This window comes from Hakea prostrata, chromosome 11 (assembly GCF_041222555.1).
Source record: "Hakea prostrata isolate BN-2017 chromosome 11, UWA_Hpros_2, whole genome shotgun sequence".
Classification (NCBI taxonomy): Eukaryota; Viridiplantae; Streptophyta; class Magnoliopsida; order Proteales; family Proteaceae; genus Hakea; species Hakea prostrata.
Window position 1 is genome coordinate 14201674 of NC_142610.1, and position 24123 is coordinate 14225796.

Here is a 24123-nt window from a genome sequence, read left to right on the forward strand (position 1 = left end):
CAATCCTTGAACATCATTAATAAGGACTTGCCTAACATCTCTACAAGATTTCTTTCTTTGGCCACGAAGGGCAACAATGGCCAAGGTTTTTCACGACTTTCAAACTTTGAACAGAAAGTTATCTCTACATTCCTCTACTTCCCACCCCCTAATCACATTGCCAATATCACTTTTGGACCAACGAGATTCGTGGTCCTCCCTACTCTCCCCAAATGGGGAATTCTCGGTTAAATTAGCATTCCGCACAATCTTAAAAGAGCGATTCCCAATCCAAAGATATGAATTCTCGAAATGGTGGAAGTAAATGTGGAAGTTACCTATTCACCCAAAATTTAAAGCTTTCTTTTAGCGTGTTTTGAATGTAGGATTAGTGGTACAAACAACACTATCTCAATGGACAAATGTTCAAGCAAATTGTGTTTTGTGCATGAAAGAAAATGAGACAATATGGCATATTTTTATTTCTTGTGACTACGTGAAAAGAATTCATGCAGCAAGACCATTGGGGCTAAAGACAAAAAAATAAAGCAATACCTCTCTTTTGCATTTGTGCCATAACCTTCTTTCAAGCTTACAATTGGATAAGCTAAGCATGACATGGTTTTTTTTAGTTTTTATAATCAATTGCTATTTTATATGGAAAGAGAGAAACTCCAAGTTATTTCACACAAAAAACACCCAACCCGTTGGCGGTGCTCTCTAAAACAAACCACTAAATTGTAGCTTTAAAGCTACAGATGAATGTGGATAGCAGTATTAACCCCTAGACAACCCCTACACAAAATCATATTGAGTTACCCCAACAATTTGTAAGCTTACCATATACAACCAACTAATAATACAATTCTATTGTGTGCAGGGGTATTTAACAAGTGAATAGGAAACACAGGATAGAATATAGGCATATCTGTGGGCATATCCGGTTTGTTAATTTTGGAAAATTAAATATAGTAGATGATTTGGAGGCGACAATTTTTGGCCTACAAGTAGGTATTGACAAGGCAACACAAGAAGGGCTAAAAATACAATAGATTTGGGACAATCATCCAACTCTACCATCTTTCTTATCGAAGCCGACAACAAGGACGCAGCCTCTTCATGTAATAACTATTATGATGATGTTGCAAGGGCAACACAAAACTCTAACTATTGCATGTTCCCTTCCCCCATGCTCCAACAATGGATTTAGCTATAGAAGCATCTACTAATGCTATAGGAACCTATGGATTTTAGTCAAATCTATGTAATTGGGTTAAGTAACTTAATAGATTTTCTCTTTTCACCAAAAAAAAAAATGCACCAAAAAAATTGAAAGATGATGTAAAGAAAGTTTAAAATCTAGGTGATTAGGTGAAAGGAAAGTCATGGCTAGTCTACATAAATATTTTGCATCAAACAAACTGTTCACCATCTCTAGGAGACATTTCTCTTTTTCATACAATGACAAACTAAAAAACCACCCCAAAAAAATTAGATCTATGTATATATTGGAGAAAATTAATAAGCCTAGAAAGACCAATAATCCAGCTTTATCCTTCCTCAATATGAGGTCAAGATCATTAGGAAACACTTGACCCCACACACATTCTGGCTCAAGTGCGAGATTTGCCAAGAGGCATCTTGATTGCTTTCTCTGTATATGAGTTGAATAAAACTTCAAGAAAGCCTGCAAAAATGAGAACTTAAATTGAGTCAATATAGCCAACCCCACAATTTGATCGCAAAGACTTAACAAACTGAAAAAAAAAAAATCTAGGTCTCTTGCAGCTATGAATCTCATGGAGAGTTCAATCTTGACTCAAATGAACGCCGACAGCATTGCCTAACACATGCAAGTCAGACGGAAAGTGGTCTTTCCAGAAATTAACAAACTTCATCATACCAAATTCATGCTATTACCTTGCAATCCTTGTCAAAGATCCCTAATTTATTTTTGGTAGTTAGATCTGAACCTTTATATTGAAATGCACATAACACACAACCACAAAAAGGTTCAAGTGAGCTTAGTTAGTCCAACTATTATTAGTTTGTCAAGCATGGAAACCACATTGAAGTGATGTGTTTGGGATGTGTTTTTGGAATATAATTTAATCGAAGTGAAAGAAAGAAAAAAAATAGAGAAGACTTCCATAAGTGCGTACTCAGCCGAGCCTCAAATTTAATCAACTTATATTAGAGAGGCTAATAACATGTTCTATATAACTTTTAAGGAGAAACTAAATAAAGGGCAAACCCAATGTTCCAGATGAGCAGGTTCCGGAACTAATCTATAAATTAACTAAATGTTCAATGATTAAAATGGTAATAAATTCAAAGTTACCTCCTAATTAGATGTATTTCCACCAAATTGACATGGACTTGCTTTAAAAAAAATTCTCTTGATTAAGTGTAATCCCCTCAAAGCACCATTCATATTCATTCTTTCTACTGGAGATTCCATCGAGCATTGAAGTGCAATCTCAAATATCGACATCAAGCAACCTTGCAAGTGATCTATTCCTATTACCAAGACCTTCAAAAATGTCAATAGCATCCTCTTCAATTTCTCCACTTTTTTCCTCCCTGGGTAGGAGTGTTGGATCTAAAATATCCATTAGATGCATAGGTAAAGCCGCTTTTACAAAGTTGTGGAGATTCAATTCATCCACAAACATCTCATCTGTTGGCCTTTTTCTTGTGAACATCTCCAATAAAAGAATCCCATAGCTAAACATATCCCCTTGCACGGTTGCTTTTCCACCCATGCCATATTCTGAAATTAGGAAAACTCTTGCTATTAGTAAGACAATAGATTTTGAATGTTTCATATAATAAGAAGTTACAATGTGAAATATGGAGATTATGGGTACATTATGCAAGAATACAGCACAACATGGCCATTCCTTTAACAATTCTATATTGGTCACTCAAAATAAAATTTTGTGGTCTATTTGTTACCTGGTGCAACATAGCCAATAGATCCTTTTATGCCAATGGTACTAGCTTGACTTTGAGATAAATTGGCATCATGTTCTAAAAGTAGTCTAGCCAACCCAAAATCACTGACATGAGCTATCATATCACCATCAAGAAGAATATTGCTTGGCTTCAAGTCACAATGAACAATTTCCGCATAGCAATGATGATGAAGGTAATCCAACGCAGAAGCCACATCAATCGCAATGTTTAATCTTTGAAGAAGTGTTAAATTCCTTGAAAGATTGTGTGATTCCATTGGCAGATGCAACCAATCATCTAGACTCCCATTAGGCATGAACTCATAAACAAGCGCTTTGAACTCTTTCCCCTTCGAATCAAGACTTGAACAGGAAGTCAAAATCTTGATAAGATTTCGATGTCGACTATATCTTAATGCTTCACATTCATCCATAAAGCTCTTGTGAGCTCCTGGATTCCGAAGGTTCAGTACCTTGATTGCTACAATGCTTTCATCTTGGTTGATAATACCTTTGTATACAGAGCCAAAACTACCAACACCCAATAAATTTGTTGAAGAGAATCCTCCAGTAGCTTCAAAGAGATCTCTATAAGAAAGATTTAAGGACTTTTCTCCAACTAATGGTGTGGATGGAGGTTTACTTCTTGATTTCCTTATCCAGTAAAGAGTAAGAAAGGAGGATATCAAAAGAATAACAATAATTGCACCAATAATTGCCAGAACTACTCGAAAAGCATGAGACTTTTCTCTGTTCATAGAACCACTGTTTATGCATCTAGGTAGTTGTAACTCCGCAATTCCCCCACAAAGTTTATCATTACTTTTCACCATAATTGCACTCGCATTTCCAAACACTCCTTTTATCGGTACCTCCCCGTGAAGATTATTGAAGGATAAATTCAAAGTTTGCAAAGCGGAAAGACTTTGTAGATCTTTTGGGATTTGCCCTGACAAGTTGTTTTGTGAAAGATCGATAACTTGAAGCCCCTTCAAAAGAATCAAAGCTTGAGGAATGGTTCCATCAAAGAAATTACCCCCCATATAAAGATATTCCAAACTTGTACAATCACCAATAGAGGAGGGGATTTCTCCAAACAATCTATTTCTAGAGATGTCTATGGTAGAAAGACTCTTCAAATTACTGATTTCAATTGGAAGCGGACCGACCAAAGAATTAGAAGACAGGTCTAGGGATATTGATAAAGAGGAAATAAGGAAGAGTTGTTTGGGCAATGGGCCTTGGAGGCTATTATTATAAAGGGTTAGATACAACAACTTCTGGCAATTCCCAATTTCAGAAGGAATGCTTCCATTGAAGTAGTTATCTCCTAAATGGAGTTCATACAAACGACTGAGATTGCCTATAGAGGAAGGTATTTGTCCAGAAAGTCTATTTTCTCTCAAAGAAAACCTCTCAAGTTTTGAAAGTTTTCCAACAATAGACGGAAGATTACCTTCGAAAAAATTATCTTCCAAAACTAGGCATGACAAATTGACAAGTTCTCCAATCCAAATTGGGATGGTTCCAAATATTTGATTCCTTCCTAAAATAAGATTGGAGAGTTGTGTTGAGAGGTTGGTTTTTAAATTTGGCAAAGGACCCCCAAAACCACATTTTTCTAGCTCCAGAATATTTAGATGTGTAAGATTGACCAAAGAATATAGAAAATCTAAATCATTGGCTTTTCCTATCCCACATTGAGTAAAACTGATACTGGAAAACTCGAGGCTCTGAAGATTTCCCATGTTGTTAGGGACTGGTCCAGTAAAAGTATTGTTTTGGAGCCGAATTCTTCTAAGTGTTGAAATATTGGATATAGAATTTGGAATTCTCCCTGAGAAAAAATTGAATCCAAATTCTAATATTTTGAGATTTGGAAAAGTGAGGCCAATGTCCTGTGGAAGGTTGCCATGCAGCCGGTTCATTGAAAGGTCAATAATTTCAAGAGATGAAAGATTATATAGCGAAAGAGGCACCATACCAGACAGATTGTTTTGAGAAAAGGATAGTTGGTATAAGTTTTTCAACTGACCAAGGGACGGTGGAATGCTTCCTTGTATCTCATTCCCAACCAAAGAGATAACTTGGATGGAGGAGGAAATGTTCCCAACAGAGGTTGGTAGCTCTCCTGTTAAACCATTACCATTAATAGAAATTACCTCTAGCTTTGACAGGGAAGCAAATAATTCACTTGGAATCTTCCCATTAAGGCTGTTATTGGAGAGGTCAATTTCCCTAAGGTGAGTGCAATTGGCAAGGCTACTAGGAAGTTCTCCTTCAAGAGTGTTGTTTCCAAAACCAATGTATTCAAGTTTAATCAGATTTCCCATCTCTTGGGGGATTTTGCCACGAAAGTCATTTTTTCCAAGTTGAAGCGAATGAAGAAAAGTGAGATTCCCGATGGAAGGAGATAACTTACCTCCCAAGTCCTTCCCTTGCATATCTAAGCTGATGACTCGTTGTGGATGACGATTGCCACATGTGATCCCAACCCAGTTGCAGAAATAGATGGAATCATTCCAAGAACTAAACGCTCCATATGGATCAAGATCAACTTCTTTCTTAAACTCCAGTAAGGCAAGTCGATCTGTTTCGTTCGATCGAATCTTTCTTCCATTGATGGATTGTAGCATCAATGATGAGCTCGAAATGAAAAGAATAAAAACTAAAATAAACTGAAATGCCATTAGAATCAAATTTTGGAATGCATGCAGGATAAGTAACTAACTAGTACGTACGTAATTGGGAATGAGCGACTACGTACCATATTTAAAGATAACAAATTTGGAGTCTGTCATCGTCTTATTATTACATTAACCTTTTGTTTACGCTACTAAAACCATGGATTACACCAAGTTTAATAATATTAAAATAGTTGTAGCTAGGTGAGGAAAATAATAGGAGACTTGAAACCTCTTTCTGGTTAACATCAAACCATCTTGGGGTTTACAATCTCTACGAGTTTGAGGACAGATCCCTAAATACCCTTTTGACACGCTTTGTGGACCATCCTTCCATGCATGGAAACGGGCTAAAATTAACCATGACAGGGTTTAACAAACACCTATAAAAATAAAAAACAATTGGAAGATCTGATTTATGAAGTCAACCGGGCTTATTTGAATTAGATTAATTTGTATTTGGGTCATTGGAGAAGTGCAATGGGTGGAGCCATATAGGAAGGGTAAGTGAACAGGACAATGTCCCGGATGATTACTTCATTTTAACATAAAAGACTTTGGGTAATCGGGTTTTGGGGTAAAAAATTAAAAAAGCTTTTGGGCAAATCTAGGTGATCTTATTAGCCAATACCTCTCAAGGCCAGGGGTGAAGCCCCACCTTATATTATGTATTATCCTTATTCTCAATATATACATAAAATCACTTGTTACAGAACAACATATTACTAATACCATTTCAATTTCAATGTCAATTATTCCTATTCTGGTACCTTGCATTGGAACACTGAATTCTGCATGGAAAAAAAAAAACTGAATCAAGATCACTAAAGAGGATTATTTTCCGTGATCCAAAAATTTGTGTACCCCACTTTGAATACTGTCTTGCATTAACATATTTTGATAGGCAACTTGAACGACCTGACTACTTTCCATGATGTATTATGGAGTAGAGGTATTGAGCTGATGGATTGACCTATTATCCAATTAAAATTAAATAAATATATACCTTATGTTATCTTATATAGTCAAATGTGATATTTGAGGATTTTCGTTTTCAGGTTTTGGGTGAGAGTTTTGAAACAGTGTTTTACAACTAGTGATCGAGAGATATCCATCATAACCTTCTTCAAACATAATGAAAGTTGTTCTTCTTTGCTCATTCATGGACATAACATATCGTGTTGTGTGTAAACCACGTTAAATCTCAATGTTGCATTGATTTGTTTTCGTTTCTATGTGATCTCTTGGTGTTTGTTTAAACAAGATTGAAAACCCTAAAAATAAAACTTGTCCTAAACAATATGAAACTTTTTCAATTTCCGTAGATTTTTCAACTCCAAGTGTAGGTTTTGTTGCTCTCTGCAATGGCTTTCTAAGTTCAACACTTTCTGTAAAGCCTTGTCTCTAACCTTCAAGCGCTCTTCAGCTTGCTCCTTTTTAAAGTGCAGCTACTCAATTACGCTTTCTTTAAATTTCCTGCAATTGCTTCTCAAACGATTGCTCAAATGGTGGCGTGGTGGTGTTTAGTTTACCATAATCATCTACCACTATAAAAAGGAGAGGGATGAGAAGTCTCTTTGCCATAATCACCTATCACAAATGTAGAATACTAGAAAATTAAAGATCTCATCCAGCAACCAACAAACAAGTTGCAAAGCATTGTGGTGAAGGCTAGTTTTCCCCATGTTAAATGTTGTGGTGCTTGTTTCTGGGCCTAAAGGCGCACAAATGGCATTTATTTACTTTGGACATCGCCAAACGGACCGTGAGTCTTGTTAGGAATTTTGAATCATTCAAAATGACTGATTGTGGGCTACTAATTATTGGGGGATTTTATGTGAAATCCCTTAAGTTCTTATGCAGGAAATCCATGTTGTTGGTCCAAGAACCCGAAGTACGAGTAGAAGGCAACTGTGGGCCATCCAGGTAGAGACCATTGGATTGGAACTCGAACCAATGAAAGTGAATGGAGAAGATGTTGAGTTGGGAGTTCTGTCAAAGTTTGGATGGAGATCTAACTCGGACGTCAACAGATTTGGTAGATGGATCAAGTGTTCATTGATGACACATGAGGAAAGTCTCAAAAATCAGGTAAGACGCTTTTGGAGTGTAGAATAGGAGCTAGGGTAGAGTCATGGGCTTTCTGGGCCTTGATTTTGCTCCTGGAATTAGGTTTTAAAGGCTAGTCAATTGGCCTGGTTGCCCTAGGTGACCGGTCTATTCCGGGTGGAAAAAGGCAACATTGGAATTTCGATTTTCGATGCCCTATTTAGAATACATTCTTTGAGCAAATTACATCACTTGTGTTCGCAAGCAATTATGTTCACACTTTGAAATATATTATATTACAAATGTCCCCCCATGTGTCTAACAATGTTAGTTTTATATATAAAATATATTTACCCTTAGTGAATCTAAATGTAAGTTTAAAATATATATATATATATATAAAAATATATATATATATATATATATATATATATATATATATACACACATATAAGTCAATCACTTTTAGGGTAAAACAAGGTTTTGGAATAAATAATTAAGGGTAACATTAATGGGAACTTTGAAAATACAATACATGCTTACTATTAAAACGAACACTTCAAAAATCGTGATTTAAAACAGAAAGAAACAAAAATACACATAGATTTAATGTAGTTTACACATCAATACAGTATGCTACATCCAAGGATGAAGAGGGTGAGATTTTCACTATAAGCGAAATAAAGAAATAGTGAAGATATCACAACCAATAGCCAAGAATAGTTTTACAAGGACTCTAACCCAAAACCTTAAATCAAAAAATTCTCAAATCTCTCAATGACATCTTAGGCAAATATAAAGTAAATATGTATAAACTCCAATCAATTAAATGGGTCGATCCATCGGGTTGGGTTGTACCGTACTAAAAAAATGGTCATTCAAGTCGCCTACCAAACTATGTCGGTGCTGGTCAATACAAAATTTCAAAGTTGGGTACAAGAGTCCAGATCACTTCATAACACTTACTTATCATTTACCCTATTATTCTAATTGCAGGGATAGAGTTATTGTATAATTCAAAACATAAAAGATGTAAAAGTAATTGTTTGTAAACACTAGGGATGTAAATATAATGTGCTCTTCCTTTTACTATGATAAATAAATTCTAATTTAAAACTGAAAAAACGAATGTAGATAAAATCCCAATCAATCAATCAACTTATTTAAAATTAAAAATTATGTTTGCAAAAATTATACATCTCAGATGCAACTGAAACAACTAAACAACTGGTTAACAAAGTTCCTGGTGGGTGGTTGACGAGGCATAGTAGAACCCTCAGCAATCTCAGAGTCATCCCATCCAATATTTCTGGCATGTTCACTTGCTTCTAAGAATTTCTTGAAGGCACCTTCACAATACTTGATACCTTCTCCAACCGTCATGTTCTCTACTAGCTTGTCTGGATAAATATCTCCATTCCTATGCTCACCGATCAAAGCAGCTGACATTTGCACCAATATTTGTTGAAAATCGTTCAGGTTTGCATCTTCATTTGCTTCAGTGTCTCTCATTCTCACTGGTTCTGGTAATGTTACTGCAATATGATGTAATCATGATCAATAACAGACTATTCATGCAGTTATAATTTCAACTAGTTAGCAAATGTCGACTATGAAGTTCACCTGGGCAATCTGTTCTTGGAGTAGTTCTTGTCAGTAGAGTCTCAAAGGTTCCAGCCCACTCATCACGCTTTGTTAAGAAGTTCTTAAGATTAAAGATCTTCTTCACTGTTGCTGGAATGGAAGAATGTTCGAACTGTGATGTTGAATAAGGTCCTGAAGGCTCATGGATCACTGTAATTACACCACCAGGAGTTTAATTAGCTTGTTCGTGCCTAAAGAAAATCATCTTAAAGAGTCACAGAGACTGAAAATTATTAAATAGTTACCAGTTCCTTTCTCAATCCATGGAGATATGAAGATTGCAGGGAGACGAACACCGAGACGATCGAATTTGTAGTAATATGGTGCAGGACCAACAATATCATCTGGGCTTGGGACTCCATTTACAGGAGTAGGGACATGATCATAGAAGCCACCATGTTCATCGTATGTGATTATGAATAAGATTTCATTCCACTGTGGACTGGATCTTAGTGCTTCATAAACTTCTTTGATGAACCTCTGACCCTCTGCAACATCATGAGAGGGGTGATCATCGTTCCCTGGAAGTATTTTTGAATCGAAGTATCTCTGCTCAACCACAACATAGTTTGGTAACTTCCCCGCCTTGCAGACATTCTTGAATTCCAGATCAAATTGATGGAACTTTCCTATGTATTTTAATTGTCTTAGGTTCCTATCATAGCCAAAAAAAATTAACATTATTGGAGGTTTATTTATGCTGCATTAGCTGTTAATCTTAAGAGTTAGAAAATTTCTCTACTATCATTAAGAAAAAGCTGCTAGTATAACAGATTTTCATGTCTTTCGCATTGTTGGATCGGAATAAATCTCATTCCCTTATTGGTATAGAAAAGGCTCCTTAACTTTGCTCTTTTATGTTTAAATTTACGATAGAGAGTTTTTCACTATGAAGAGGAAGAAGAAGAAGCTACAATGAGCCATTCTTCTACCCTTCTCAACTTGTTGAGAAGCAATACACAATTACAAGTGAAAACCCCAACTTCAAGATAAAATGACAGTGCAACAGAGACATTGGCCCTAAGAGTATTCTTGGGAGCTGAATTTAAAATATAAAAAAACATAAAAAATTTCAAGTATTTCTAGGCATTAAATAGGTATATTCTACTAAATGGCATCTCTCTTTCTCAAAGAAAATATATCTTGGACCTCTTAGCAGAGACAGGGATATTGGGGGTGTAAGTCTTCGGGAACACCTATCAAGTCTAATTCACATCAATTACGAAAAGAAAAAGTCCAATTCACATCAGAAAGCCAAAGAAAAATAACCAAAATACAAGACCAAGTAGCAGTAAAATTGCTTAGGTGTTGCGCAATTAATGAGCATTACCTACAGCAAACGGTCCAGATCTACATCTATTTTCAAAAAGTATATTATCACACTTTTGAGAAACATAATGTCTTGATGCATTAATTATGCAACACAGAAGTCGAGCTCGATAGTAGAGATTACTAGAGAGACTCATTTGTCAAAATGCAACTGTACCTAAAAATCCAAAAACAAGAAATTCAGGACCAAGTTGGGCCCACAACCAATCATTTCGAAGAACTTTGAAATTGTGAAACGCACATCATATTTTGAAATTGTGAAACCCACATCATAGCTCAGCAAAGAGAAATTCAGACTAACCTGTAGAAGAGCGTTGAGGGTGGGTACTGATAATAAATCCCAAAAGAGAACCCTTCCTCATCCAACGAATCAAATATAGTCTTCTGCGGCAGCCCTTGGATCAGAATCTGGGTATTATTGCTAATCAAACCATGCGAGGTGGCCGAGTGTACATACAACCGGTTCGGCTGAGTCGACGCCGGCATAGACGCAAACCACCGATCACAAACCGCATATTCGGAAACCAACTCTTTAAAAACCGGTACAGAATCCGGTTTGAACCCATTCATCACCGATTCCGACAAGCCACTCAGTGTCTGCTCCGCCTGCATGGCGAAACCCTGCATCGTCGGCTCCAGTTTTTGGCCGGAATTCTCCTCTGACCAGGCTACGCCGAACACTTGCTCGTAGATTGCTTGGTAAGAGTGATCTGGGTCTGGAACAACGTACTGGGATTTGTCGCCGTAGTAGATTCGCTGGGAGTTGGAATCGGCGGTGGATAATGGGTTTGACTCGCTCCCTGTGACACCATCGATTTCTGGGTTCAGGGGTTTCATCCATCCTAGCATATGATCGAAGGAACGGTTCTCTTGAATCAAAACCACCACTGTTTTGATTGGGTAAGCATAGTTTTTCTCGGTCGCCATTGTTAGAGCGTTTGAAGCTTTCTTCGGATGGATTTGCAGTGAAGATAGTAGTTTTAAAAGAAAGAATACTGCGAGGGATTTCAGAGGTCAAGAGAGAGGAAGTAGAGTAGTGTAAGCTACCGTCTCAAGAAGAAAAACTGATCTTTCTTTCTTTTCTTCTTTTTTTTTTTTTTTTTTTTTTTAAAGAGTAAAAATGGTCAAAGTTCGGAGTGGGTGGGGCCATCTTCATCACAATATGTTTTTTATAAATAAAATAAAATGAAAAAAAAAAAGGGATAAATCCGGATAACCTTGTGTTATAATGAAATTAAAAACAAATCCTGTATTTTATAAAATTATTATTGGTCCCTTCAAATGGTGTTAATTGTGACTTAACATATATATACTAAAACTATTATATCCTTCCTTAAATTCAATTGTTAATGCAATTTTATCCTTTATTAAAATAAGATACATTTAAAAGTACTATTTATTATTTTATTCTTTTTGTACAAATGGGCTTTATTAAGCCGGGGAATGGGGATATTAATATGCCTCAGCGAGATTCGAACCTACGACCTCTTCACTAAGAGGTGCTGGTTTCAACCACTAGAACAGATCTACGTCGACTTTAACAGTACTACTTTAGGTCTTTACCCTCACTGTGGGAGTTATGAATGAATTATCAACTCTGATAATGCCCACTTCAATCTGGAGGAAAATCACAAGAATTATAATTTTTTTTATCTAATATTTACCAAGAGTAGAAAAGTAATTTTACTAAAGTTAAATCAATAGTAGTCACCTCTCCTACTTATTTTGGGCATTTTAAAAATTATAAGTTGTTGTATCATTTAAGAAAACAGTTTTTAGGGGCAAGGGAAGAATAGTGAAAAAATTAAACAAAATATAAGTTTAAATAAGTAATTTAAAAAAAAATACAATGAATAAGATTGTAATAAATCTGATTACAGGAAAACGATTGTGTATAGTCTCTACTTAATTGGATTAAAATTGATTTTAATTTCAACTTATGTAATAAAACTAATCCACGACAAGAAAACTTTAGAAATTTTATGTTTTTGTGTCTGGGCCTCAGAGGAGTGACCATTGCTTAAAAGATGTTGAGAACGATTCTAATTTTAACTTATGTGACATAATTGATTCACAATAAGAAAACAAAGAGATTTTATGGTTTTGTATTTGAATAGTGGTTAACTCTTTATAAAGATCTTGAGTATTTTTTATTTATTCCATGCCAATTCATTTCAAATTATTCACGAATTCTCCATTAAATTAATTGATTCTAGTTTTCAACAAACCCATTGGAATATCCTTAATACCTTCCTTGAGTTCAAATGAGATCCTATAGAGGATGAATATTCAGTCGACTTTATTACAACATAGTATTTCAAAACAATCATAAGAAGAAAAGAAAAAAAATTCATGAGTAGTTTGATTCTTAAAAAATATTCTACATATAACGTGCATACTTGAAATTTAGTTTAAAATAAAATGGATATGATAGGTCAAATGATTTGAAGTATAAAGAAAGAATCCTTCTCCTCTTGACTAAGGATATGAGAAGCATATTCTCAAAAAATTCCATACTTCCTGATGCGTGTCAGTTATGTAAATGTTGCATCCGACTGAGTCTCCTTCAAGCTTAAGATGATGAGTCCTGCAAAAAGATTTAGACGCGGGTCGGCTAGATTATCGGGCAACCGCCTCCGATGGCTAAGTCAGGCAATGAACAATCTAAGATCTAGTGCGAAGAGAACACAACACGAAGTTCAGAATGTATTAGATGCTTACCGGAGGGGTAGGTCCCTCTTCTTATAGCATTCATGTTACCTTTTATGTACTTGGTAAGTCTACCCGACGGTGGCTGGCGTTTCTCCTGAGATCACGCATTCTTGTCATCGATCTCGCTCGATCAGCAACGGAGTTGACTTTCCTCATTGAGTATGATTGCGATATTAGTCAAGTGTTCATCACGCCTAGATCAAAACAGTCGATTCTTATACCGATTTAATGCGGAGCCCCCAACCGAGCATGAACCGAACGGGTAGAAAACTTCCGTATTATGAGAGGACCGACTGGGTGTGGAGCCCCAGCCGGATCTGACCCGGTCGGGTAGGTAACTTCCGTGTCACTTCCATTCGGCTGGTCTCATGCACTAACCATTTTTTTCCCCCGAGATGACTTGGGATTAACTCCATGTACGTGAAGACTTTCATTGGGTGATGGTATATGTATTTGTTTTTCAAGTAGATTTGCAAATTATTATATTATAAACTCATATTATAATGTATTGGTTTTTGTTATGCCAACCCGTTGACGTAAATATGGATCGAATATCCTTCTAATTATATTCTTCGAATGTAACCTTTTAAGACTATTATATTAACTGTATGGTATTTAAGTATTTTATTCAAATCTATTTCTTGTATACAGCAGCAGTTAATAATTGATTTCATACTGTCTTCTGACGTATATAACTTGTAAGATGGTTTAATTCCTTTTTCTAATTTGATTTATCCAATAAAAGTATTAGAACATAGCATATTCTTGAAATGAAACTATAATAGAAAATAAATAGGCACTTCATGTTATAAATTTTAATAATTTATTAAAGAATGAATAGTTTGATCAATTCTATGTGTTATTGTTTTTTTAATTATGGAGGAGGTTTCAAGACGTATTGACTATGTATCTTTGCCTAAATACTATTTTATCTCTCACCTTATCAAACAAAAATTTTTTAATTATATTTGGGGGACGGGAAGGGTGGGGGAGGTTGGGACTTTGGGGTGGTTTTTTTTTTTTTTTTTTTTTTGAGTTTTTACACGACACCATCTATTATGTTTTAAATTTAATTCATTTAAATTTTGACATATAAATTATCTTAATAAATCTGATTTTACATTGAACAACAACAACAACAACAACAATAAGCCTTTTCCCAACTAAATGGGGTCGGCTACATGGATACAAGGCCATGCTAGATACAAGGCCTAAGCTATACAAGGCCATGCTAGATACAAGGCCTAAGCTATACATATCCTTTTCACCACTTCTCCTAAGGTTATCTTACCCCCCCAGCCCCCCCCCCCCGCACCCCCCCCCCCCCCGAGCATTTATAGGTCTCCGTTGAGCACGGCTGCCCCCTCAAACGACTTTCCCTAAGCTTATCACTTATAGGAGCAACTCCCCACCAACTCTAATATGATAGTTTTTTATCTTATCCATCCTAGTTTTGCCATTCATCCATCTTAGCATCCTCATTTCTACACCGAGTTTATCTATATGATTCTTCTTAACACCCCAACACTCGCACCGTACATCATAGCTGGTGGGACAGTCCTATAAAATTTTCCTTTAAGCTTTAATGGAATACGCCGATCACATAAGACCCCGGATGCACCTCTCCACTTCATCCACCCTATTTTAATTCTTTGGGAAACCTCATCTTCTAAATCACCTCTTTTACTTATGATTGAACCTAGGTACCTAAAACAATCACTCTGAGGAATCTCTTTATCGTCAAGTATCACCACTTCATCATCTGCCCGATCCTTTGGGAAACCTCATCTTTTAAGTTTTTTTTCTTCTGTGTTTTCTTCCATTATCATCATCATTTTCAATCTTCTTGCCTTTGCAAATTCATTATAGAGAGAGCAAGAACAGTTTTAGAGATAAATACAGAACTACTTAATTACTTTTTCGGTGGAGTTTGTCAGATAGAATAAAAATCAGATTTATCTACAGCTTGGGGATTGGGGGAGGTGGGGGCGGTGGTCGCCGGAGATGAGGAGGTGTGGTGGTTGTCGGAGGTGGCAGGCAGTTTCCAACAAGGGGTAGGAAGAAAATGGGGGGCAATAATGTCATTTTATTGCATAAAGGGCATTTGAGTAATTTGTATTTTCAATTTTAAATGAGAGTAAGGGCATTTAAGTCATTTTATCCATCACTTAACAGAACATCTGAATTGTGGATAACTTATAATTTGATAGTAGAAGCTTTCAATTTTAAATGAGTTAATAGGAGTAAGGGCATTTAAGTCATTTTATCCATCACTTAACAGAACATCTTAATTGTAAGTAACTTGTTATTTTCATAGTAAAGGCCATGTAAATTTTTTTTTCCGTAAGAGAGGCCATGTAATTTAGAGCATAATATTAAGTGATCTACTAGTTTTACTCCAATAATAGTGAATATACAATGTTTAAAAAACTCTTTTTTTAATAGAAAGTTTGGGGTGGTTGTGAGTTGATCAGAATGGGATGGGCATACAGGCCTTGGGCTTTATAGTTTTCCTTTTCCTTTTTGGGCCTTATGGCTTTTCTTTTTGGGCCTTATGGCCATTTTTTTACCTTTCTTTTCTTTTTTTTGGGGGGTTGAGGAGGGGGAAGGGATGAGAGCTTGGGCTTATAGCTTTGAATGAAAGAAAGGAACCGAGGACGATTATCAGGATTTGAATTTTGTTCTCAGTACTTTGACTTTGAAGATGAACTCACATTGACATATTTTGATGAATTACCTGAATGACCTAATCTGTAAGATCTATGATTGAAGCAAGCGTTTGGGCTGATAGACCCAAGCCCAGAGCCCATCATTAATCTCGATTTTAGATGGGGTGCACGAACATAGCCTCACAATATGATATGATTCGACTTGACTCGACCGGTTGATGCATTTATCCGATTAAGTTTCCATAAATATATATCCTATGTTCTCTTATGAGTTAATTTTGAGATTTGAGATTCTTGACTTGGCATTTTTGAGGAGTCGGGATCATCTCCCCGTCAGGGGAGCACAAAGTGCTCCTCGATGGCTTCCTGACCACAAAAACAGTGGAGCCCACAGGTGAAAAACACTTTTTGAAAAAAAAAACTCAAAATTTCACCTATGGGCCCCACTGTGTTTTTGTGGTTCGAAAGCTGTCGGGGAGCACAAAACGGGGAGATGATCCTGACTCATTTTTGAGTGAGAGTTTCTATAATGTCATTTTGATAATTAGTTAAGAGATCTCTATTAAATCTTCTTCCTACATGGTAAAACTTACTACTAAAGCGTCAACAATGTCCGACGCCTCTTAGCGAAGAAGTCAGAATTTGGTTGTCTTTGATGGTATATGTTATAGTGCCCCACTGCCAATATATATAAAATCATCAGTTTCAAATAAAAAATACATAGTGAAAGTTTTTCTTCTTCACTAATGCACGTAGCATATTACAACGTTGACATGTGAACCATGTTAAATCATTGTGTTATTTCAATACGTTTATGTTTACAGTAATTTTTTTTATTTTTGTTCTCATAATTTTAGTATGAATTCTACTGAAGTATAACAACTAATAAATATTACATTAATTTTTATGGTTGCATGCTTTAGTGGGGCTTAAATTTGGGGTTGCACATTTTAATGCCCTAAATTATAAATTGCATACTCTCAAAATTACAAGTCGCACACTCCTAACATTCATTCAATATTCTATTAAATCATGAGTAAATTACCATATTACCCTCAATTTAAATTTGAATTTTCAATACTCAAATACCCTATTGATGATAAATTACTAAAATACCCTTTGGAGTATCAATTACATAACTACCCTCATCTAACCTCCTCTCTCCACCCACTTCAAGTCACGATCTCCACCGATGACGATAGCAACTCATATTTGACAGGAGAAGTGGTTGAGAGTCTCTAAGACCGGCCCAAATAGAGCAGAGAGAATACTTCTCCCACCTTGAGGACATGGATTCTAAAGACTTGGATAGTGGTGAAATTGAAGAAGATGAGTTGTGGTTGTTGCCGGCGATGGTGACTTGCAGTGGATAGAGTGAGGTTAGATGGAGGTAAGATAATTTATCCTCCAAAGGTATTTCAGTAATTTCACTTTTAAATTTAAAATGAGTGAAATATGGGGTAATTACATAATTTATCATGAAGAGGGTATTTGAGTAATTGAACATTCAAATTTGAATTGAGGGTAATATGGTCATTTTACTCATGATTTAATAGAATCAGAGTGCAAAGTTTCAGCCAAGTTTGTTGGTTCACCGGTTGGCAAACCTAGCTAATGGGCGAACTTCACAGAGATTTACCATTTACGGCAATAGTTCTGCGTGAAGCAAAAAAAAATTAAAGAGCCATTGACATTACACCACATCATGGAATGGAAATGCTTTTCAATCGACGACATGTGTGTCAATTGCCAAGTGGGAGAATCAAAATCAATAAATTTAATTACAAAACCTAACGTGATATTATTTGAAGGATTTGGTAGTTTCGTGAATCCTTCGTTGTAGATCGAGGTCTAGGCTTTTTAGGGCTTCTTCTCCTTCCCTTGTTTGCGATTCTACTCTAAAGGCAAAAAAATTGTTTCACTTTTTCAACATTTTATTTGTGATCAAGGAGTTTGGTCGTGGGTCTCTTCTACTCAGTAATTTCAAAATTTTATTTGTTCAACTCTCTGTTTGTTATTTCTCTTGCTGCTTTCATGGCAGATCTGCAAGTTCTTCTCTCCTCCTTGCCCCAGCATCGATTTTGTTTTTGGGAAATATTGATTAAAACATTTTATTTTCCCCCTTTGTTTAGATTTTATTGGGTTTTGTTTTCCTATTATGTTTGTGATTGCAAATAACAAGTAATAATGGAGGTAAAAGAGCATGGATCGATGGAGCTTCGTCATTTCTGACAATATTCGCCAGTATTTCGCCGATTCGCCAATAAATTGACTATTTTCAGGCAATATTCCAGTGACTTTTGGCAAAAATCTTTTCGCTGCTATTTTCCTTTCGCATCTATCGAACTGAATGAAATTTGTTGAAATGTTACTTCATGAACAGAATCTTAGATGGAATGTTAGGACTGTGTAACTTGTAATTTATAATTTAGGGTATTAAAATGCGCAATTCAAAGTTTAAACCCCATTAAATTGTGGAACCAGTAAAAAACTCAGTAAAATAAAACATGAAATTTTTTTTTCTGCTGCAGGAAGGGTTTAGAAAACCCTAACCCAATTTAATCTTGGTTAACCTGCAAGTGTTGATTGGTTCATTTGGGCGGTTAGTGTAGTAGAGGTTTTGAGACACCTGCAAATGAAGTACTACCCCAAGAAAAGCATGGTGTCTGAGCCCTGCTACGAGCTTGGAGGCTTAGGCTTAGGCTTAGGCTTAGCTTCCTACTTCTGCGAAAGCGAAACTTCCCCTTCTTAGAAACTTTAAGAAGAATCAATAGTTTGGATCGAATCCCAACTTCGTTGAATCCCATGGATAACTGTGTTGTTACATCCAAAAATTGGAGTTTTCTCCAATTTCTTCCACGGTCTTCAAGAAAACTCTGTTTGTTTCCGTACTGATCAAACATCATTTGCTGCGTTCTTTTTCTTTCTTTGGCGTGAAATTGAATAGTAAATATTATTCCAACTGGGTTATTTCCATTCCCGTTTGCAATTGGATCTGGTCTTTGCTTGATTTTGTTCCCAGCTGAGGTGAGCTGGTTGATCAAATGGGTCAAGATCAGCTAAAAACATGCAGTTTTCTGTTAGGGACACTGAGTTAGACACGTGTATTTGATTTACTATATATATCTCTCTTTGTATAGTTCCCATAGACAATGAAATGAAAAAGACAATTTAGTGTCACTTCTTTTCACATGGTATCAGGCCATCACTCAGTATTGCTTTTTCAAAGTACGAAGTGGTTTGTCTGAAGTGGTTTTTTCTTGCAGTTGTTTTCTTGAAAGTGGTTTTTGACTTTCTTGCTTTTTCCCATTTGTTTTCTTGACGTTTTTCTCTCAAGCTTTGTTCATGGCGTCGTCCATCACTTTACCTCTTTCTGCTGTAGCACCTTCATTTCCCTATCCGTCTTCTTTGAATGTCAACAATTTTGTATCTCTTCGCTTAACCACTGAAAATTTACCTGACATGAATGTTGTAGGGTGTAAATGGATTTTTAAAACGAAATTGAAGGCCGATGGGACTTTAGAACGTCTTAAGGCTAGACTTGTTGCTCGCGGCTTTACCCAACAAGAGGGTATTGATTTCTTTGAGACATTTAGTCCTGTCATCAAACCGGGTTCTATTCGGTTGGTTCTTAGTATTGCTACAGTGATGAAATGGCCTATTCGCCAACTTGATGTCAAAAATGCCTTTCTTCATGGATTTTTGACAACTCCTGTGTTTATGACCCAACCGCCGGGATTTATTGATGATGTGCGGCCCACTGATGTGTGTCAACTTCACCGATCTTTATATGGTCTCAAACAAGCTCCTCGTGCCTGGTTTGATCGGTTCAGTGGCTTTCTCATGGATTTTGGGTTTACTAGTAGTCTTTTTGACAGCTCTCTCTTTGTTTATCATCATGACCGTTATATCTTAGTGTTGCTTCTCTATGTTGATGATATTGTTCTTACTGGGAATAATGAAGCATTTCTCCACTCCTTCGTTGCCACTTTGGGTCGTACATTTGCTATGAAGGATTTGGGGCCCTTGCATTATTTTTTGGGCATTGAGGTCACTACTACCGATTATGGTCTTTTTCTCTCTCAATCCAAGTATGCTACCGATCTTCTTCATCGTGCTCAGATGGATGAATGTAAACCTATTGCCACTCCTATGGCATCTCGGGCTCCTGCAATGTCTGATTCACGGCTTTTTGATGATGTTACCTTATTTCGTAGCATCGTTGGTGGTTTACAATATTTGACCATGACACGTCCTGATTTGTCTTATGCGGTGAATATTGTTTGTCAATCGATGCAAACTCCAACGATGACGGATTTTCTTGCTGTCAAACGTATACTTCGTTACATCAAGGGTACCTTGGATTATGGTATTCGTATCCGTCGCGATAGCTCTCTTCGTCTTTCTGGTTTTTCGAGATCTTGATTGGGCGGGGTGTCCCTTGACTCGTCGTTCTACTACTGGGTTTTGTACTTTTCTTGGTGCAAACTGCATTTCATGGAGTGCTAAGAAGCAGCCTACTGTTTCGCGCTCTAGCACTGAGGCTGAGTATCGGGCTATGGCTTCCACCGCTGCTGAGCTCACTTGGTTAGGTTATCTTTTACGTGATCTTGGGATTTCTCAGCCTGATCCCGTTGTTTTGTTTTGCGATAACATGAGTGCTCTTCACATGTCGGTTAATCCGGTGTTCCATGCTCGCACGAAGCACATTGAGATTGACTACCACTTTGTTCGTGAGAAAGTGGCACTGGGTCATCTTGTGACTCGTTTTTTGCCTTCCCGTCATCAATTAGCTGATTTGTTCACTAAACCTCTTGCACGTAGGGTGTTTACTTCTTTATGTACCAAACTTGGCCTCGGCCCCCGGCCAAGTTTGCGGGAGGGTGTTAGGGACACTGAGTTAGACACGTGTATTTGATTTACTATATATATCTCTCTTTGTATAGTTCCCATAGACAATGAAATGAAAAAGACAATTTAGTGTCACTTCTTTTCACATTTTCTTGGTAGAAAACCATACTCTCTTTTCTTTTTGGGCCGGACACCAAACACCTGGTTTGAAGTTTCGCAAAAGAGACTGATGTGGTAGAAACAAAGGTGAAGGTGTAATGGATTCGGTAAAACTTTATCAGAAATGGATCATCTATTTTGCTTGGATGAAGAACACATGTCCATCAATCATGTTTAAAGTTTAAATTAAATTAAAATAAAATAAATTTATATCTTCTAAATCTTATCTCAATCTTTAGATATGATTGATGGACATATGTCATTTATTCAGAAAAAAAATTGATGGTTCATTCATGGGTTCAACATGGTTGAATTGGTGTCTCTTACTAATACTCCTTATGAATGATTCGGAACAAGAGCCAATATTACGAGGGCATGACTCGATCATCATCATGGGTGCATGATTCAACAAGTCTTATTTGATCTATCACAAAATGAGTATGAGGGTTGGATAAAATCAAATATTGATGGACGTTCATTGGGAGAATCCAGGAAGAGATGGTGTTGCTGGGGTGTTTTGAAAAGAGTTTAGCACAAGTGTTCGAAATCGTATCAAATTTATTTGGGATGCAAACTAATTTTGAGGCAGAAATGCATGGGCCTGAGTGCATGGCAACTGGCAAGATGTTTGGATATATGAAATCTATGGGTGGAGTGTGATTCGGAGGCAATGATGGTGCTGATTCAACAAAAGGTTATTATTCCTTGGTAGATCTTACAGCTTTGGAGAGTGATGCGTATCAATTATACTTTTGGATCCGACTGAGCCTTCTCTCTTGTCCTAGACGATGAGTTCTGCAAGAAAGGTTAGATGCGGGCCGGCTCGTATGCCGGACAGCAGCCTCCGATGACAGAGTCAGACAATGAACAGAGTGAGGTCTCGTGCAAAAGCTACACAAGATTATACTCAGAGTGTATTGGATGCTTACCGGAGAGTTATGTCCCCTATCTTATACTGTTAACGTTACCTTATATGCATTTGGTAAGTCTACCCGAAGGGGGCTGTCATATCTCCTGAGATCACGCCTTCCTGTTATTAATCACGTGCAATCGTCGATGGAGTTGACTTTCTTAATAGAGAAAGGTTGCTATATTAGTCGAGCGTTCATCGTGCTTCGATCAATTCAGTCGATTATTATCCCAATTGAATGTGAAGCCCTAGTCGGGTATAACCCGATGGACTAGGAAACCCATGCCATGAGGTGACCGACCGGATGTGGAGACCCGTCCGGGTTTGACCCGGTTGGGTATGAAACTTCTGTATCAGAGACGTATCATGCCTATTAAAGACAAGATTGAATGGAAAATATCCCATTGGACAGGAAAATGAATGTGACAGTAAATTATTTGGGAAGATTGGCAACGAGGATGGTATCTTCAAAGACTTATTCAAAATAGTCACGTATATATGATCTTGAAAGAACTGATGTAGGATGTGGCTAGCCGTTCTAGGTTCTGTTTTCTAGGCTCCTAGTTTTGAGACATAGTTACTGTAATTGTTTGGCTTTATTGGCTTTATGTGCTTTAAGTGGGCTCCAAAACATGAGAGGAACCAATGAGGATGGGCGTACTGGGGGCAACTGATGTTGTGGGGATGAACGACTTTCATTTCTTGTAATCTACAAAAAAAATTTGATGTTATATTTCTTTTTTCACTTTTAATACAAATGAATTTTTAGTGAACAAAAAGTTTCACATAAGAAAGATTCAATTTTTATTTCAATAATATAGAAAACGAAATAAATAAAAACACTGATTGCAAAACATCAAACTTGGACTTTCAGAGTACAAGTAAAATATCAAAATTTCATAATAAACAGAGTGGAAACATTAATCTATTTTATGATCTGTAAGAGAAATTATCCCTTCAAATAAGGAGATTCATTCCTATTTATAAGGATTGCAAACCAACTAATACAAATAAAATAACAAATTTTCATTTCTTTAAACTTCTACTTTCAATTATTATTATATATATGTTTCCTTAGTAATAACTCTTCTCTTGGCTTTGGCACCTCATCTCACACTTGTTCTTTATTCATGTTTTCTTCTTCATTTTCTCTCCCTGGTTGACATCTAAGTTGACTGTTGACACCCTTCTTGCTAGGCGTCAACACACTACACCTCTTCTCCAATATTTTATTACTTCATCACTTTACTAATGATAATTGGGTGATAATTATACACTTAGGTGTCACTCTTTTTTCTCTCATTTATTTCCTTGTGACATCTATAACTTACTTTTCTTATTTTATTGACACTTCAATTTCTATCTCTCTTCATGGTGCCACATATCCTTAGTAGGTATAATCACCATAGCCTTCCAATTTCAATCTCATGATACAATTCTCCTACACTTTCTTCTCTTGTTCTATTTCATCATCTAAACATTAGTCAACACACATATAATATCATTTACATAGTAAAATTAGAATAATGGATTTTAATTATAGAGTTGCAGGCTCACCTTGTGGTCTCCTTCGAGGTTGACCGTTTAGTTCCTTCGGGTGTACAAAATTATGATGGTCATTGAGGCTGGTCTAATTTCGCCATACGAGAGATCAGCAAACGAAAACACGTTTCGACCTAGTTATAGACCAAGAATCCAACTAATAATCTAAGGTGTTGGAACATACCAACACAATATTAAAATAATATAATAAAATACAATGCATTTCAAATAGTCTCTACAACTATACCACTCACCATCCTAATGAAAGTAAAACCATATGTTTCAAAGATAGTATTTAAAGACCTCTATAAAAACCGTTCACACATATCTTGTTGTTAAACTAATCGATCCCAACATATATTCCTTTCAACCTTAACCCCAACAAAAACAATCTTTCACTCTGTTTCATGATCAATAATTGTTCATTGTGACTAAAATCCTGCAATCATTCAAAAAGTTGTAGAATCCACAGGATTTGAAGTTTATAGATGTTCATGTCAACCGATTCCCAGGCAAATCAACAACAAAGTTTACGTACGCATAAACATGCATTTGCATCCACACATATGTATCATCAAAAAGCAGGCCAAAAAATAATTGATGTCTTGTTGTGGGTTACCCTATAACATTCCAAAACT

At 36.5% G+C, this 24123-nt stretch overlaps 2 protein-coding genes across 2 annotated transcripts; both read right to left on the reverse strand.

The window, feature by feature from the left end:
* Positions 1 to 2323: 2323 nt before the first annotated feature.
* On the reverse strand, positions 2324 to 5572 carry LOC149000265 (uncharacterized). The gene is made up of 3 exons (XM_089139148.1): positions 2938 to 5572; positions 2513 to 2752; positions 2324 to 2481 (listed from the first exon to the last, which is right to left on the reverse strand). The coding sequence occupies exons 1-3, from the start codon at positions 5570 to 5572 to the stop codon at positions 2324 to 2326; spliced, it is 3033 nt and encodes a 1010-aa protein (XP_088995274.1).
* A 2998-nt stretch (positions 5573 to 8570) lies between these two features.
* LOC149000266 (non-specific phospholipase C4-like) lies at positions 8571 to 11714 on the reverse strand. Its single transcript, XM_089139779.1, has 4 exons — positions 10944 to 11714; positions 9559 to 9968; positions 9293 to 9463; positions 8571 to 9204 (listed from the first exon to the last, which is right to left on the reverse strand). The coding sequence occupies exons 1-4, from the start codon at positions 11567 to 11569 to the stop codon at positions 8870 to 8872; spliced, it is 1542 nt and encodes a 513-aa protein (XP_088995905.1). The 5' UTR covers positions 11570 to 11714; the 3' UTR covers positions 8571 to 8869.
* Between the last annotated feature and the right edge of the window lie 12409 nt (positions 11715 to 24123).